The sequence below is a fragment of the Leptonychotes weddellii genome, chromosome 1 (genome assembly GCF_054177405.1).
Source record: "Leptonychotes weddellii isolate Sample4059 chromosome 1, ASM5417740v2, whole genome shotgun sequence".
NCBI lineage: Eukaryota > Metazoa > Chordata > Mammalia > Carnivora > Phocidae > Leptonychotes > Leptonychotes weddellii.
In genome coordinates, this window is record NC_138369.1 from 455,228 (window position 1) to 471,096 (window position 15,869).

At 65.0% G+C, this 15,869-nt stretch overlaps 1 protein-coding gene across 1 annotated transcript in view; it reads right to left on the minus strand.

Moving 5' to 3' along the window:
- The window catches only part of SBNO2 (strawberry notch homolog 2), a 32,414-nt gene that overhangs the window by 3,363 nt on the left and 13,182 nt on the right, over window positions 1-15,869 (minus strand). The window contains exons 3-24 of the mRNA XM_081804135.1: window positions 13,241-13,447; window positions 11,070-11,153; window positions 10,720-10,816; window positions 10,170-10,324; window positions 9,932-10,065; window positions 9,761-9,851; window positions 9,538-9,681; window positions 7,538-7,655; window positions 7,320-7,425; window positions 6,800-6,953; window positions 5,747-5,923; window positions 5,086-5,183; window positions 4,313-4,395; window positions 3,082-3,273; window positions 2,685-2,854; window positions 1,980-2,111; window positions 1,329-1,464; window positions 1,136-1,248; window positions 966-1,037; window positions 761-869; window positions 510-584; window positions 267-410 (exon numbers count right to left, since the gene is read on the minus strand). Of these exons, the coding sequence (XP_081660261.1) occupies window positions 267-410; window positions 510-584; window positions 761-869; window positions 966-1,037; window positions 1,136-1,248; window positions 1,329-1,464; window positions 1,980-2,111; window positions 2,685-2,854; window positions 3,082-3,273; window positions 4,313-4,395; window positions 5,086-5,183; window positions 5,747-5,923; window positions 6,800-6,953; window positions 7,320-7,425; window positions 7,538-7,655; window positions 9,538-9,681; window positions 9,761-9,851; window positions 9,932-10,065; window positions 10,170-10,324; window positions 10,720-10,816; window positions 11,070-11,153; window positions 13,241-13,447 (2,791 nt within the window). The remainder of the gene's footprint in view (window positions 1-266; window positions 411-509; window positions 585-760; window positions 870-965; window positions 1,038-1,135; window positions 1,249-1,328; window positions 1,465-1,979; window positions 2,112-2,684; window positions 2,855-3,081; window positions 3,274-4,312; window positions 4,396-5,085; window positions 5,184-5,746; window positions 5,924-6,799; window positions 6,954-7,319; window positions 7,426-7,537; window positions 7,656-9,537; window positions 9,682-9,760; window positions 9,852-9,931; window positions 10,066-10,169; window positions 10,325-10,719; window positions 10,817-11,069; window positions 11,154-13,240; window positions 13,448-15,869) is intronic.

Genomic DNA, 15,869 nt, shown 5'->3' on the forward strand with positions numbered 1-15,869 from the left:
CACACCCAAGAAGGGGGGCCCTGTGGTCCCCCAGCACAGGACAGCACTCGGCTGCAGTAGCGCCCCCTTCCCTGGAATCTTCGTGACGCCCCAAGTCCTGTACCTCCAAGGCCCTCCGGGTGGCGTACAGGGGTGCGGACTGCCCTGCATGGCCTGCCTCTCCATCTGATGGGAGGCTGGCGCTGGGTGCCAGGGCCACTCCCTGCTCTGCCTGGGGCGAGGGTGGGGGGTGGGGGGTAGAGGCTGCCCCCCACTGTGGCCCTCACCCAGAATGCCCATGTCGTATTTGCCCTCCTTCTTGTCCATCTCGATGAGGTGGTCAAAGGTGTCCGAGAAGTACTGGAACAGCGCGTTCTGCTTGTGCACCTCTAGCCCCAGGATGCGGTTCAGGAACTTGGTGATGGAGCAATCTGGTGGGCAGGTGGGGAGGGGGCTCAGGCTGTGTCAGGAGGGGCCTTGCCTGGGAGGCGTGGGGGCCTTCCCGCTGGGGGGCTGCATACAGGACTCACCCTTCTCCACATCCAGACAGCCAGACCTGGACTCGCGCCCACCGATGCCAACGGACAGCAGGCCCTGCTTCATGTCTGTGGAAGAGAGGGCCTCGAATGTATGCTGCTCGCCCCTCTCCCTCCCCAGCCAGCCCGGGGTCCTCCTTGCCACCGGTGCCCCCTTGGTAAGTGTGTGTGGGAGGAGTCTGCCCCAAACAGCTCAGGGCCAAGCTGCCCCACGCCCTGGAGACCCTCACTTGCCCCCAGCTCACCCCGGAAAAAGGCGGCATCTCCTCCGGGGTAGCCCTGGGGCAGTGGCACCTTGTTCTCAGTCTGGCTCAGGATGGTGGTAAGGACGCAGCTGAGGGCCCGGGCGCCGTACTGAGTGGAGGGGTGAGGGGGGTCAGGAGGGCCTGAGTCAGAGGCTGGCCTGGGCATGGGACTTGTCCCCTGCTGCCCCCGGCCCTCCCCAGGTACCTTGTTCTCAAAGTTGTATTTGCTCAGGTCGCGGGACTCAGTAGCACGGCGGTCCCCATGGGTCAGAGCCCCCTGCTCGGGGTCGGGGTGGGGAAGGCCGTCACGAGCTGCCCCTGCGCTTCCGGCTGTCCCGCTGCAGCCCTCCCTTGGGGAGCCGCCCACCCACTCACCAGGCTCTCCAGCCGTTTCGCAACAATGGAGGCAAACCTGCGCTCCCCAGCCAGCTCAGAGATGAGGAAGATGTACTCGGGGGCAGAGACCTGGTTGGACCTGTGGGTCCGGCCTGAAGGCAGAGAGGGCTCTCAGGGACCAGCGGCGGAGGGCAGGGAGGCCCGGGGCGGGGCGGCCTGGGCTGGGGCTCACCGAACTGCTGGATGGCACGGTCAGCGCTCCAGGGCAGCTCGAGCGTCATGTGGACCCGGCGCCGCTGGTTCTGGACGCGGCGGTCAGCTTGGAGGGAGATGCCGGAGCTGGAGGCCTCGGAGATGATCGCCACGAGCTGGGGGAATGCAGACGGGACAGTCTGTGCCCTGCAGACCTCGCCTGGGCCGCCGGGGCTCGTTCAGGGCGACCCGCACAGAAGGCTGACGTGGGTGCCCGTGGGGGAGCCCGTGTGGGCTGAGAATGGAGTCTGGGCCACTCCCGGCCGCCCCTGGACAGAGCGGAGCAGCCCGCCCTGCCCACCGCAGCTCTCCCAGGAGTTTTGAGGGAGGGCCTCAGAGAAGCCACCGGGCAGTGACGGCATGGGTGACAGTGCCTGAAGGCTGGGACGGCCAGGGAGACCTGTGGGGGCCCCGGCCAGGCACACACGCACACCCACACATACCCACAGTCACCACCACACACGCATGTGCACGATACACACAGACCCAGCAGGGGCTGCAGGACTCTGGTCCTGGGGCCGGGCCCCCCAGGGTCCTCACAGGCTTCCCCCGACACTGGGGGGACGCCTGTTGACAGAGCCCATTCCCGGGGCCCCCCAGGCCCTACAGGCCCCACCTCCATGGCCCCCACCTTCTCCCCACTCATGAAGCGCTCCTTCTCCCTGAGGTTCACGTGGTCGATGGAGAGGCCTTGCTCTGCCCGAGACTCGAAGGCCACTGTCCCGTCGGGCCTGGACACCACGCGGCCCTTCCTGCCGGTCATCTGGGGTTGGGGGAGAGGGAATGAAAGTCAGCTGGTGTGGCCATGCAGGGGCTGGTCCCTGCAGGCCTATTTCCCTGCCTCCCCACCTGAGTGTGTGTTAGGGGGGCTTCGGACCCTGGGCCAGGACACAGCCTCCACCCTGGGCCCCGGCTGCCCATGAGGCAGACAGCAGGATGTTCACTCCACCCTGTCTTCTATTGTAAAACGGCTGCCTGGGGCAGAAACAAACCTGGGTTGTCACCACAGGACATCCCAGGAAAGGGTCCAGTCGTGCAGCTGGAGAGAACAGGGAGGGGACACGGGGACAGGCGTGGGACCCAAGAGCGCCCCCAGAGGCCCAGGGGCACATGAGGGTGTGTGGGGAAGGTGGGTGCAGAGCTGGGCTGGGGAGCAGGGGGCTGGGCGTCCATGGCTGAGGGAGGAGAGTAGTCCGGCCTCGTGGGCTGGACAATGGATGCTGGACCCTGGGTCCTCCCCGTCCCAAGCCCATCGCACTGTGCAGGGTGGGGACTTGCGGTGGCCACCAGGGAGCCTCAGAGCCTGCATCTGGGTGGGGGCCCCCAAGGAGCTCACCTCGGCCACTCGCTCCGGGCCTCCGAGCTGGTCGATGAGCTCATCCAGAGTGTTAACAGGCAGCTCCCGGCCCAGCACCCGCACCTTGGCCAGCAGGTCCTGCTTTAGCCGCTCAACACGCTCCAGGATGCCGGGGCCGTGTGGGTCCCGCTGCAGGGGGCACAGGGGCCCTGCAGGGCCGGAGGGTCAGGGGCACCAGCCGGCCCACCTGCCCACAGCCCCGCTCGTGGCAGTGGACAGGGGGGCCCTGGGGGGTGGGGCACAGCTGGTGCATGGGAGGGGTAGGGGTCCGGGACGTTCTCCCTCACCCCAGACTGCTGGCGTGAACCCGCTCTGCCTCTGACCAGCAGCTGGCCCCGATGGCTCTCTGAGCCCGTCTTCCCCGTCTGACGCTTACCGCGGTCATCGGCCGGCAGCCCGACGGCGTCCAAGATGACCACGTCGTCGTCCAGCACGGACTCGGGGGAGGAGTGGAAGTCACTGTCCAGGCCGGCGTCTGACTCCGTGCTGCTGTCGTCACTGATGCGGATCACGCCTGCCGCCTCGCACGCCAGCCTGGGCGCCTTGACCCCGCGGCCCCGGGGCCGCCCTGCGCACAGACAACCAGGCTCCCTGAGGCCCGGCCGCTCCTCCCTCCCGAGGGGCCCAGCTCACGGCGACTCCCCGCGTGGGGAAGGGGGCCGTCCGAGCCAGGCGCCATGTGCTGGGACACTTGCGGCCTGAGCCTCTCGTCTGCCCAGCTTTGGGCTGCTCTCCTGGGCCCTGCTGTGGGACAGGGCATGGTGGAAAGCGGCACTTTTAACATCCCCATCCGATTTCCTAACACTTCAGCTTATCCTTGGCTGGTGCCTGGGGGGCCACACGCCTGACCTCACAAGGCCAGCCTGGGAAGGTCCCGAGAGGAGGGTGGTCCAGGCACCCACATGCCCTGCCACGGTCCAGGATGCCCCAGAGGCCGGTCCTGGGAGGCGAGAGGGGGACTGTGTCCCCCAGGTCTGGCTGTGTGACCTCAGGTGAGTTGCTTGCCCTCTCTGAGCCTCACTTCCCACGATGAGCTGATGCTCAGCCTCCGCTGGAAGAAGGGTAACCTCTCCATCCTGCGATGCTCTTCACGAGCCCCATCGTGTCCCACGCGGCTGGCATGGTTTAGCCGCAGGGCTGGTTTCCGCCGAGGAAGCACGAGGCTGTGTACTAGAGTCTTAAGCTCCCCCCACCCCGTCCCCATCTGGGGGTGATGCTGGGGGCCACAGGGGTGAAGCTGCTGAGACGAGCTGAGCACACCCAGCCTGCAGCACTGGCTTCTGGCTTCTCGCTAACTTGGCCCTGCAGGGACCCGTGTCTCCTAGACACGCAGTGCAGCCTACGGGCTCCTGCCCGCCCGGGGCTCTCTCTAGGGAGGCTGCGCTGAGCTGCCTCTGTGCCTGTCCTCCCTGGACAGATGGGGTGGGTGTCATGAGTCAGGCCTGCAGGGAGACAGAAGCCCCCAGCCCGGCAGGCTGCGCAGCAAGCAGCAGAGAGGGGCGGCTGCTCAGACAGGAGCCAGGCCGGAGGGAAACCGGGCAGGGCCACAAGCCAGGCTGTGCGTGGGTCAGGGATCAGAGGCCGGCGGGGGGGCGGGGGGGGCTTACGTTTTCTCTTACTGCCTGCTCCTCTCTCTCGCTTTCTTTTGGTTGAAGGAAAGTGCTTCTGAATGAGTGACAGAAAGACACCCCTGAAAGCAAGAAGCAGAATTTATTCCCACCACAAGGAGGGTCATGCTGTCCAGCAGGAGACTCGGAGGAGCGTCGGCCCGTGTTGGGGCTAGCTCTGCGGGGGGCGCCCAGTGCCCGGGGTCCAGAGAGGGCAGGCGGGGGCAGGGAGGCAGCTGTGCGGACTGTGGAGGAGGGGGAAACGGGGCAAAGGGTCCAAGGCTGCAGGGGCGCAGTTTTACTGGGAAGGCCTGAGTGTGGGGGGCGCCGGGGTGAGGCTCCCTCCTTCCAGCCATCGGGGGGCCCTGCCTGCACAGTCTTGCCACCTCTGAGGGATGCTGGGCCCGGGAGGCCTTCCCAGCCCCAGGAAGGGAGGCCTGCCGCTTCGGGGACCCCAACATCTGTGCATTCCCTGGAACAGCGCCACGCCCACTGTGGGGGGTGGCCACCTGGAAGCCCCGTGCTGAAATCCCGGGTCCCTCTGCCAGCACCCCCTGAGCCCTGGGGTCACCCGTGGCTAATCTTTCTGGTTTTAAAACTGGAGCGTGGCCCATAGTCTCTGGGGGCTGGGGCTGGTGTCCGAGCAGATGCACACCTAGGCTCCCACGGCTGGGGTCACAAGACACGGGCTGTCACGTGGGGGGAGTGTGGGGAGGGGGACTGTCCCAGGAGTGGCTGCACCACCCACCCTGGGGGCCGTGAGCATCACTCACTCAGCAGCAGAGACAAAGCAGTCGAGCTGCCCATCCTTCTCGTCCAGCACCTCCCGGGTCCGAGCCTCGCCCGTGGACTGCAGCCCGATGACCACACACTTGGGGGGGGGTGGGGATGGGGGAGCAGGGGTGAGCTGGGCTCTGGGACCCCCACCAGCCATCCCTGGAGCGTGGCCCCAGAGGGGCCCATAGGGAAACCCCAGGCTCCCAAGCCCAGCCCCTGGTAGTCAGAAACCCAGAGTTGGCCTCAGTTTCTCTCTCTTTCCGCCCCTTCTGTCCTGTTGGCTGCCAGGCCCCCGGCGCACCCAGATCCACCCTAGAACTCCATAGAGCAGTGGACAGCCGCCCTCAGCCCTCCTGGACCCTCTCCGTTATTCTCTGCCCTGGCTCCTGCCCAGTTCTTTCTGGGGACTTGCCAGGCCAGCCTGGACATGGAGAACTGGGGGCAAGGCCACGCCTGTCACCTGCTTCAGGGGAGCTGGGTCAGGCAGGACCAGAACCTTCTGGGCCTCGGCATCACCGGTGCCACACCCTGTCCTCATAGTTTCAGGCAGACACACAAGGGTGCAGGGGTCCCGGCGTAACCGCAAAGCTCTCGAGAGGACCAGGGCAGAGTGTCCGGGCAGCCCTGCAGGTCCAGCCACTGCGTCTCCCAGCTCACCTTGTCCTGGGCCAGCTCCTCTCGGGCCAGCTCCACCAGCCGGTGCACTTTGGCAGCAACGCAGAGATACTTGAAGAAACGCTGGTGAGCCGACCAGAACTGACCCCACAGGGACTTGCGAGACTCGAGGCCGATCCAGTCGGCTGCCTGCTGGAACACGCCCAGGGCCTCGGCCCACTGCAACGACATGCCCGGCTGAGCCTGCTGCTGCCCACGGCCACCCGGCTCCCACCCCAGACCGCCAGCCCCCACCGGCTGAAATTTGTGGCCGGGGGTGCGGGGATCGGAAGCTGAGCAACACAGAGGCACTGCTGACACCTGACGGTAAAAACGTTAACAAGCCGAAGCGTGCGATGCTGGCCAGGCCACGGTGAAGGTGGCATGCTCATCAGAAAGGGGTGCGGACATCCACAATGACCGCCACCTGCCCGCAGCCCCTGGGCCCTTGATACTGCAGACCAGGGCGGCTCACCTGGGGTACCCCTGCCCCAGGGACCGGGGCCACGTCTGGGGACAACTGTAGCATTCGCAATGGGGGTGCTCCCGGCATCAAGGGGGTGGGACCAGCGCAGAGAACGACCCATGGGGCGTGCGGAGATGGCCCTCCGGTTTGAACTAAGAACACCACCTACAGCACTGTCAGGGCTGATGCTCAGGGCCTGTCCCGGGTAGGGGACCTGACAGCGAGAACAAGGGAGCCCGTCCACACGCAGGAACAGCAAGGAAGATGAGACCGAGCCACAGGCACAGAGACGTGGACGCTGAAACCTGCCACAAGCTCTGGGAACAACGCGCTCCTAATGTGGTGGGAAGGCTTGCTGGGGGCCTGGTTACATGCCCACGTTATTCCAGCCACAGAGGAGCTCCCCACCCGATCACGACGCTGGTCTCCAACCAGAGACCAGACGGGCGGGCCAGCCGCTTCCTCCTTTCTGTAACCCAACAAATGCCCGTGGGGCCGAGAACAGATGCTGAAGGTGACGAGAGCATCATTCCGACGGGAAACGCACACGTGTGTCCATGCAGTCAGAGACCGCTGGCCGCCCAGCTTACCAGCAGGGCCGCACGGTTGTAGACACGCTCGAAGGCTGGGGCCAGTGGGATCTCCTCGATGCGGAAGGTGACGCCGGAGAAGCTGAGCTGGCGAGCAATGTACATGCCGCTGACCTTCATGTCCATAGCCACGATCTCCATGGCACCCACACCCCTGTGGACAAAGACAGGGCCACCCGATCACGTGCTGTGTCCCACTCAGCAACAGAGTGACTCGGGGAGGGGCTGAAAGCAGGAGCTGAGGGTGAGGAAGGGCCAAGTGAAGAGGGAGTGGAGGGAGCACGTGCAAAGGCCCCGTGCTCTGATCTGCCTGAGCCGGCGGGGCGGGGGGGGGGGGCAGGAAAAGCAGGGAGGGGCTCCTTCCCCTAGAGTGATGGGAAGCACTAGGCAGAGAAAGATGAGATCCCTCTGGTTGCTGGACGAGTGTGGGCCAGGATGTGGAGCCAGGCCCCAGTGTGTGAGAAGCAGTGCCCTCTGTGGGTCCCTTGCCAGCCCGTCTTGGGCAGGGAAGGGCACCCACCTCTTCTCGATGGCGTGCAGAAACTCCTCGAAGGTTCGGAAGGGTGTACCATCGCCCCAGATGCCCAGGCGGCTCATGTAGATCATGTTCCGGGGCTCGGAGGCACCTGGGGTGGGGAGCTGCTGTCAGCACCTCTAACCCAGCAAGGTCAGGGCCCGGGATGCAGCCCCAGAAGAGAGCTGAGGGCCAGATGAGGAGGCCGCCCCCCACGTTCCCACCTGTGGCGCTGGCGTAGACCACTCTGGCCAGGGGCAGCTTGTTCTGCAGGTCCAGGACGGCCTTGCCCATCTTCGTGGAGCTGGCATTCTTGGCTTTGTGGCACTCATCAAACACAATCTCGAGTGGGTGGGGGTTAAGGAATGTTCCGGAAGGCAGGCAGCCCCACAGGCCCTGGCCTGACACCCCAGGGGGAACTCAGCTTGGTGCCCGGCCCCCATCAGGGCAAGTGGGAAACAGCCTGTGGCCCCCCGCCCCCCCACTGCTGACGGACACTGACGGGCAATGGCTTGGTGAAGACATTAGGGAGCGCACACCAGCGAGCACAGAGGAACGGGGTCTCTGAGTGAGAGGTGCTGGGGTCTCTGCGTCACTCCCCACGCACACTGAAGATCTGGAGCAAACAGACTACCGCATGGAGAGAGAAGTGGGGGAAGCGGGGTGCAGGCAAGTGTATGGATCATGAACCTATTTGACCAGCCAGGGGCGTGGTTACACACTTGTGTGCTCGCGTGCAGGTGGTGGACGGGTCAGGTTCACGGGGGGTCTGTGAGCACAAGACCGAGAAGCAGGAATGTGGAGGCAAGCACAGCCCTCGGGCAGAGCGCTGCCGTGGGGGTGTTCTGCAAGCTGTCGTTTGCCCCAGGCCGTGCCAGTGGCCTCCGGTCCCTTCTCTGGCACGTGGGCGCTGTTCTGGAGGACAGCAAGGGTCTGGCCACAGGACACCTGGGAACTTGCCCACATGAACTGAAAGGACATAGAGGGCCAACGTCCTTCTGATCTGTGACTGGACCAGGAGCGAGCGGGATTTTCGGAGAGTGCCGGGTGGCCTGGGGGCCAGTCACCCCAGTTCTGGGAACGGGCCCAAGGAAAGTGAGAAGGGGTGATGGGGCATGCAGGCCGGGCCGGATCACTCAGGGCTGTTTAGAGCAGGGAGGCTGGAAACCACCGGCATGTCCCTGAGACGGGGCAGGCTGGCGTGACAAGCTGATGAGCAAACATGCCCGGCCTCAGGCAGGGTGGAGAAGAGTGACGTGCCCGGTACACAGGGGCCCACTTCTGGGGACAGTGCACAGGAAGATGGCCCCTTCAGTGAGGGCCAGGCCCTGCCCCAGAGCACCAGCAGCAGTGTGGAGACGGCCATGCACACCAAGGGGCAGGGTGCCCTGCTGTCTGAAGGCCAGAGGACCCTCAATGAACACCAGTGCAGGAGACCCCAGGACACACTGTGGACCCCCACCGGGCGCTCACTGGGGGAGGCTGAGGGGGTCTGCTTGCAGGGCGCTGCTGGGCCTGGCATGTGCGGCAAACACGCAGCAGCACACGACCCACACTGGGCTGTCCCGCTTGTGCTCGGACCTTCTCCGTGCTGCCAGGGAAACTAGAAACCCCTCCAATCCTGGGGCTTTCTGTCGGGAAGGGCCTGGAGCCCATACGGATTCCAATACGGACCAAGCGGTCAGTAGAGCCCCCCCACAAGCCCCAGCAGCCCCAGCAGCACGGCCTTTGGCCCAGCTGTCCCCTAGCTGCCCCAGCCTGGCCTGCCCACCCCCAGTGAGCCCCGGACAAGTGGAGGGGGAGCGGGGGAGGGAGAGGAGGGGAGGCGCTCTCTGCCCCAGTCCTAGAGCCACAGGCACCTTCCCGCCCTTGGGGCCCCTCCCCACGCTGTCACAACAAATACTGCCCCCACGCCTGTGGTCAGGGGTCCAGCTTGCTGGAGCCGGGAAGCCGAGCCTGACCGCAAGAGGACAACAGCGGTCAGTGAGGGCGAGCCTCCTGCCGGGAATTCCTCCAGCTTGGGGGGGGGGGAGGGAGGAGGTCCCGGGATTCCAGGACGCGGCCCCTCCTTTCGACCCCACTCCCCTGCCCCCTTCCAGACCCCACCCTCTCGCTTTCCTGCCCTCCTGGCGGCCCCGCCCCTCCCTCCTTTAGAGCCCTCCTCCTTCCCCCGATCACCCCGCCCCCTCCAGCCCCCTCCAGCCCCGCAGCGGAGCCAGGATACGACTCCGTCGAAGGCCTCCCCGCACCACTCCAAGATCTGGCGGATGCGCGTGCGGTGCTGCCCGCCGGCCTGGCTCTCCCCGATCAGGGCGGAGTAGGTTGCGAAGAGGACGCCCTCTGAGGTAGTGTTGTCGCCGTACTTGATCTGGAGGAGCGGGGAGAGTGTGGGGGCGCGGCCGGCCGTGCCGCGGGACCCCACCCGAGGAGGGGGCGACCCCACCCACCTTGCTCAGCGCGTGCACCGCGATGCCCGGGGCGTCGATGTCCCGCAAGTCGCGCTCTGCGTCATACTTGAGATCGTTGGAGACGCTGAACCTGGGGGTGCAGTCTGGTGGGTGCCACAGCGCCCCCTCCCCTCCTTGCCCGCCTGCGTGGGGTGGGGAGAGCACACTCACCACAGGGACTTCTTCCGGCCCCGCAGGTAATTCTCCAGGATGATGCCGGCCACCGTACGCCCCTTGCCCACGCCGGCGCCATCGCCAATGAGGAAGCCGGCCCGCTGCCCGCTGGGGAGCAGTACCTCGTGTTGCTGTGGGCCAAGGGAGGGCGGTCAGGACCTGGCAGGCTGCCCCTCCCCGGGGCCTTGAGGGCACCCCACACAGGATGTGGGCTGGATGGGAGACTCCAGGTCACCTGGCAAGCATAGGTGATGGCCTCGAGCTGCAGGGCGGACAGGGCCCCGCTGTCGGAAGCAGGCAGGGCAAGGGCGTAGGTGATGTCTGGCGGTGGGACGCTGGACAGCGTGCTGGTCTCCACCACGCGGTCCGGATGCTGCTTCCCGATCTTAGCTGGAGAGGCATGGCCAGGGGCACGTCAGGGGTGTGGCCAGGGTCTAGGATGGGCTGGAGAAAGCTTCCAGAAGGCAGAGGGGCAGAGCAGGCTCCAGGGTAGGGGGCCCATCAGTGCTTTGCACAAAGGAATGGGGGGCAGATCCATAAAATCCTGCTCAGGGAAGAAGGTGGCCTTACTTTTCATGGTACCCTCTGTGGTATTTCCGGTTCTGTGCCAAGTGGGCATTACAGAACTGCCCCCAAGGCCAGCCCACAGCTGCCAAGCCCGCTTTGCCGCTCCAGAATCCCGGGACCCAGCCAGCAACCCCCACCCCGCCCCTGCTATGGCTGGAGCCCGCTGGGGCTGTGCAGGCCTGGCAGTGGCTTGCTAGGGGCTTGGGCAGGGCACTCACATTTGGACGGCACGTAGTCAGCGTAGGTCTCTGTGTGGCCCAGCTCCTCCCCCTCATCCTCCTCTGCCTCATCTTCCTCCTCAGGCTGACTCTGAGACTGGAGGTCAGTGCCAGAGTGTAGTCAGGGCTGGATGGCCCTGTCCTGCCCCGCACGGCCAGCCTTCCCCCAAGGGCCAGCCAGCCCAGTGAACAGGAGTGGGGAGTGGCCCACCTGACCCCCAATGCGGTGCCTCCCCAGGGCCTGCTTCCCCATCTATAAAACGGGCAGACCCTGCTTCTGTAAACAGGTGCCTCTGAGTGTCCTAGTCCCTACAAGAGGCAGGCAGGACTGAGGAGGGGGTCCAGCTTACCTGGTAGCTGACAAGAAGTGGGGTGCTGGAAAGGGAGGACACGGGGTCCTCAAGGCCTGTCCATGGCCCACTGGGCAGGAGCAGCTAGAGGGGAGAGTGGACATGAGCCTGCAGGCAAGATGTGGGGAGGAAGCGCCCCCGTGGGCCCCCTTAGCCTGGCCTCCAATGGGGTTCTCACACTATCCTCATGCCCCCCAGCCCACGGCCAGCTGCTTGCCTCCTTCCTGCTACCCGGCGGCTGGCTCTTTTGAGCAACAAGCTACAACCCCCATCACGCAGATAAATGTAGTAAGGACATGTCCCACATCCCAGATCATAGTCGTGCCCTGGGGAGATCGATCACCTGAGTCTGGTCCCAGGGGACCAAGAACCTGGTGGACAAAGCTGGTGCCTGGGGGGAGTCCATCGGCCATGGGGGCATGAGGCCCACCTGGCGTCAGAACTCATGTGGCATCCAGAGCCCACAGATGGTCCGGGACAGGAGACCCAAACCCTCGACGACCATGTCACACCTGGCCCTCCACCTACCCTCCCTCAGGGAGTGATCACACTGAGACCGGGTGGGGTGACTGCTCTGCCCCAGGACACACAGGAAGGACACACAGGGTCCCGACCAGATTTGTACAACTCCAATTAAAACAAAATAAAAATCTTAAAATAAAGTCTTCTTAAAACAAAAGTCACAAAAGTAGTGTGGGCATCCTAAAAACCCCAAATGTGAAAAACAAAACAGAAATGAAGAAATCCCTTCTAGACCCCGTCTCCTCTCGGACCCCACCATCCCAAGGCCTGTGACTGTGAGTGCCAGGTGCTCATTCCTGAGCACACACGGAGCTCGGGTGTCCTCTACTGTCGTGGGGGATAACAAGGGTCCCCAAGGCATTCGGTCGTGTGATAACCCACTTGATTTTTATGACTCCCGCCGTTTCCAAAGGTTAAGAACATGCCCAAGTTTTTTTTGAAAAGAAAAATGAGATGAAAGCGAGGCACCAGGAGCCAGAAACCCATACTCAATTCCCTGTCTCCTTTTTTTTAATTAACAAAAACAAACAGCCTCGGGCCCGGGTTCCTGGAAGGCTGAGTCAGGGCTCCCGGTGGGCTGGCGAGCAGCAGGCTGTGGGCGCTGGGTTTCAGCCACCCTCCTGCCGTCCACTTCATGCGGCCTCTGCCTCACGTTCTCCACCAAGGAGCCAGGGGCTGGTCGGAGGCCCTTCAGCCCAGACACGGGAAGGGGGCCTGGGCTGTCCACCATGGCTATAAAAGACAGGGACCGCACCAGGCTGCCCTGGGCACTTCCTGTCCTTCTGCCGGCCCCACGCTGGGCCCCAGGCCTTCCAGACCCGTCTATTCTACCCCACCTCAGAGGGGCCGAAAGGTGCCGAGGAACCTCAAGGTGGCTGGGCAGGCATCGTGTCCACTAGCGTGTGCCACCAGCCAGGACTCCGTGGGTGCACCCAGCTCTGGATGGAAGAGGCTGCTCTCCCTTAGACACATGTCTCCAAGGCGCCTTTCAGACCCTCGAACCAGGGTTCTGGCTCCCAAAAGCTAGGGGCTTCTCTTCCGGCAGAGAGCCCTGGACGGGACCTGGATGGGGTGGGGGCTCCCCAAGCCTGGCATTGGGCCCCGTCTCCCTCACCGATGTGCCTGCTGCCCGGTCCTGGGAATGAGCTACAGTCTGGGCCTGGCACACCTGGGGACCCCTCCCGTCTGGCCTCATGTCACCCACACTCCCCCATAGGGTCCTGCACGAGGAGCTTCACAGAGGCCAGCGCAGCACTCTGGGCTCCCGGGCTCCCACCTACTCAAAGCCAGGAGCAGCCCACCCCCTCCCCCCGCAATGCCTCCAGACATTGCCCAGGATCACCAGAGCGAGAACCAGTGCTGGAAGCTGCTTTTTGCTTGTCTCCCCAGCAGAGCAAGGTGCGGAGCCCGAGCCACCGAGACAGGGAGGGCGGTGCCTGACTGTGACAGGACCTTTGGCAGGAGGAGTGGTGAGGGGCCAGTACCGGAGCTTCCTCCCCCACCCCCGCCCTGCATGTTCTGGGCCGTGCAGAAAACAGGACCCCTGACCAACGAGCTCACTGGGGTCTCTGAACAGCTTGGATCTGCCCCCAGCCTGGGGCTGGGGCCCTGGGACAGCTGCCCAAGCAGAAGCCTCAGGGTGAGCTGACCTTGTCGTGGGCGGAGGGGCCGGTGCTCACATCCCAGATGGTGGGCACCTGGCTGAGGCTGTCGGCCGGCAGGAAGTCAGGCGTGTCCGCGATGTCTGAGAGGGAGTCCACGGACGAGGAGAAGATGGAGGCGTTGGAGAGGTCGTCGAGGTACACGGAATCCTGGAAGACGGGCAAGATGAGAGGCAGCCGGTGTGTCCGGGGGGCCTAGGCACATGACTGACACTCCCACCACCAGCAGGAGCCAGGCGCCCACGCGCGCTGCCCCGGGGACGGACCCGAGCCCACGACGCTCAGGGAGGGACCCAGACACGGAAGGCCACGCGGGGTGTGAGTCCACGTGGGTGACACGTCCAGAACAGGCTCATCCGCGGACGGGAAGGGGGCTCGCGGGGGCCTGGGGGCTGGGGAGTGACGGCTGATGGGGATGGGGCTGCCTTTGGGGAGACAGAATGCTTGGGAATTAGGTGACACTGGGAGCATGTGACCCCAGTGCACGGATGTCAGGACATGGAGAGCCCCACACCTTGAAGGGGGGAGTGTGCCGTTACACACTGTTTAGAAACGTAAATTTAAAGAATTTAAATGCCAGGGATGGTCCCATGCTGCCCTCCCCCCACCCCTGGGTCACAGACACTGAGCACCCATGTGTACCCGGCTTGCACCGGGCACCGGGGACACTCGCAGACCAGCCCTGAGGGCTCCTGGACCAGCAGGGAGTGCGCCCCCAGCCCAAGACCCCCACATACTGCCAGGCTGGGTTGTGGTGTCCATGCCGCCGACCACCAGGAGAGGGCAGTAGGCGTCCACCTCACAGACAGGGACCCTGAGTGCCTGAAGCTGGGGAGGGGGCAGCCCCTTCCAATTCCCTGAGCCCCTGCGGGCCCAGATCAGGGGGTGAGGGGCACAGCCCTCAGCCAGCTCCTCATGGGGAGGGAGCCCCCACAGACCCTCCCAGATGAGGCCCGTCCAGCCAACCTCCACGGCAGAGGGCCCGGTCACGCTGACTCAGGACATTCGGGGGGGCATTTCATGAGCAGAACTGGGGGCTGGTGGGGCTGGATGAGGCCACCTGTAGGAGCAACGGAGAGCTGCCCTCCAGGAGTCCCCAGGCCCTGGCACCCCTTATACATCTCAGCCTGCCAGGGCCATCGGAGGGCTGGGGCCAGCTGGGCTGAGATGACAGCACACTAACCACTGGGGGACGGTGAAGTAGGCAGGGCTGGCCGGGGGGGCGTCTCGGACTCTGGGGAAGAAGGAGACACATGGGCCTGGAGCCCGCCCTGAGGCACCTGGCTCAGGCCCCAAGACCACAGGTAAGCTGGCTTCTGGGGGTGGAGGACAGCATCCCTGCGGCTCCCAGGTCACTGAGAACAGGCCGCCGGTCCTGGCTGGTGCTGGGGCTGCCCCCCTCCACCCGTGAGGGCTCCCCTCCCGTTAATCGTGCTGGAATCAGATCCCTGCTCTTGGTGGTGGTGACAGTGGGGGTCCCCCGGTGATACCACCCAGCTTCCTGAGGGTCTGCTAGGACACCAGAGCGCACACAGCCCCAGGATGAGGCAGGTTCAGGCCTGCTGTGCAGTGCCCCTCGGAAGGTGTGGGCAGGGATGGGGCCAGGCCTCCCTGAGGGTGGCTGGATGCAGGAGTCTCCCTACTGCATGGGGTTGGTCCCACAGCCAGGCTGGGACTCAGGGTCTGTGCAGGAAAGACCACCCTTGGCCAAGTCAGCTGGTGTGACGCTGGGTGCCTTGACTGGATACTTCCTGCCACCTGCCGGTGCCCTGGTGGCTGACAGCATAAGGGAAGCCAGAGGGGCACCACTCGCTCCTGGCCCCAGGCCGCACCCAGCCTGGACCCACGGGAGCAGACCCTGGCAGGACCCGACAGCCTGGGCAAGTCTGGGCGAGGAGGCAGATTCTGGCTGGCAGGACCGGCTCAGGCAGGCAGTGGCCTGGGAAGGTTTGTAAGTCCACAGCACGGGGACAGAGGCAGGAGGGAAACACCAACCCCAGGGTGGGGAAAGGCGCACCTCGACACTCCTTGGGATGCCCAGCACCCTCATGTGAGAGCCCAGCAGCTCCGAAGGTCAGAGCAGCGATCTACGGGACGGGGGAGGCGCTCAGGGGGCAGTGGGGGCTCTGGCCCTGCGGACCGTGAGGCCCGCTCACCATTGTGGAGCAGCTGGTGTCAGAGCTGGGAAGGCTGGGCCACGGAAGCTGGCCGCTCGGTCCCTGCGAGGCAACATGGAGCATGGACCCCTGCGGGCTGCCTGGGGTGGGGTCTGGGTACGGGTGGCCAGCTGACTTTGCTAAACTCCCTCTGGAACCACATCTGGGCGTGGCCTTCCCAGAGGGCACCACGCAAGCCTGGTCAGAATGACAAGAGCCCCTGAGCCCATCAAGCTGGCAGCCCCAAGAGGCCCTGAGGGGTGGGTCTGCTTCCTGAAGGTGAAGCACTCACAAGCAGCAGGGTAGGCAGGTGGGGAGGAGCCCTGACCAGGGCCAAAGAAGAGGAATGGCACCTGGCAAAAGGTGGGTGCTCGGGGCCCCCCCCGTGGGGGCTGCACACAGCGACCCCTTCCCCCGAGGACGGACGGCGTGGCCCCGGCCAGGACACAGGGCCAGCGTCC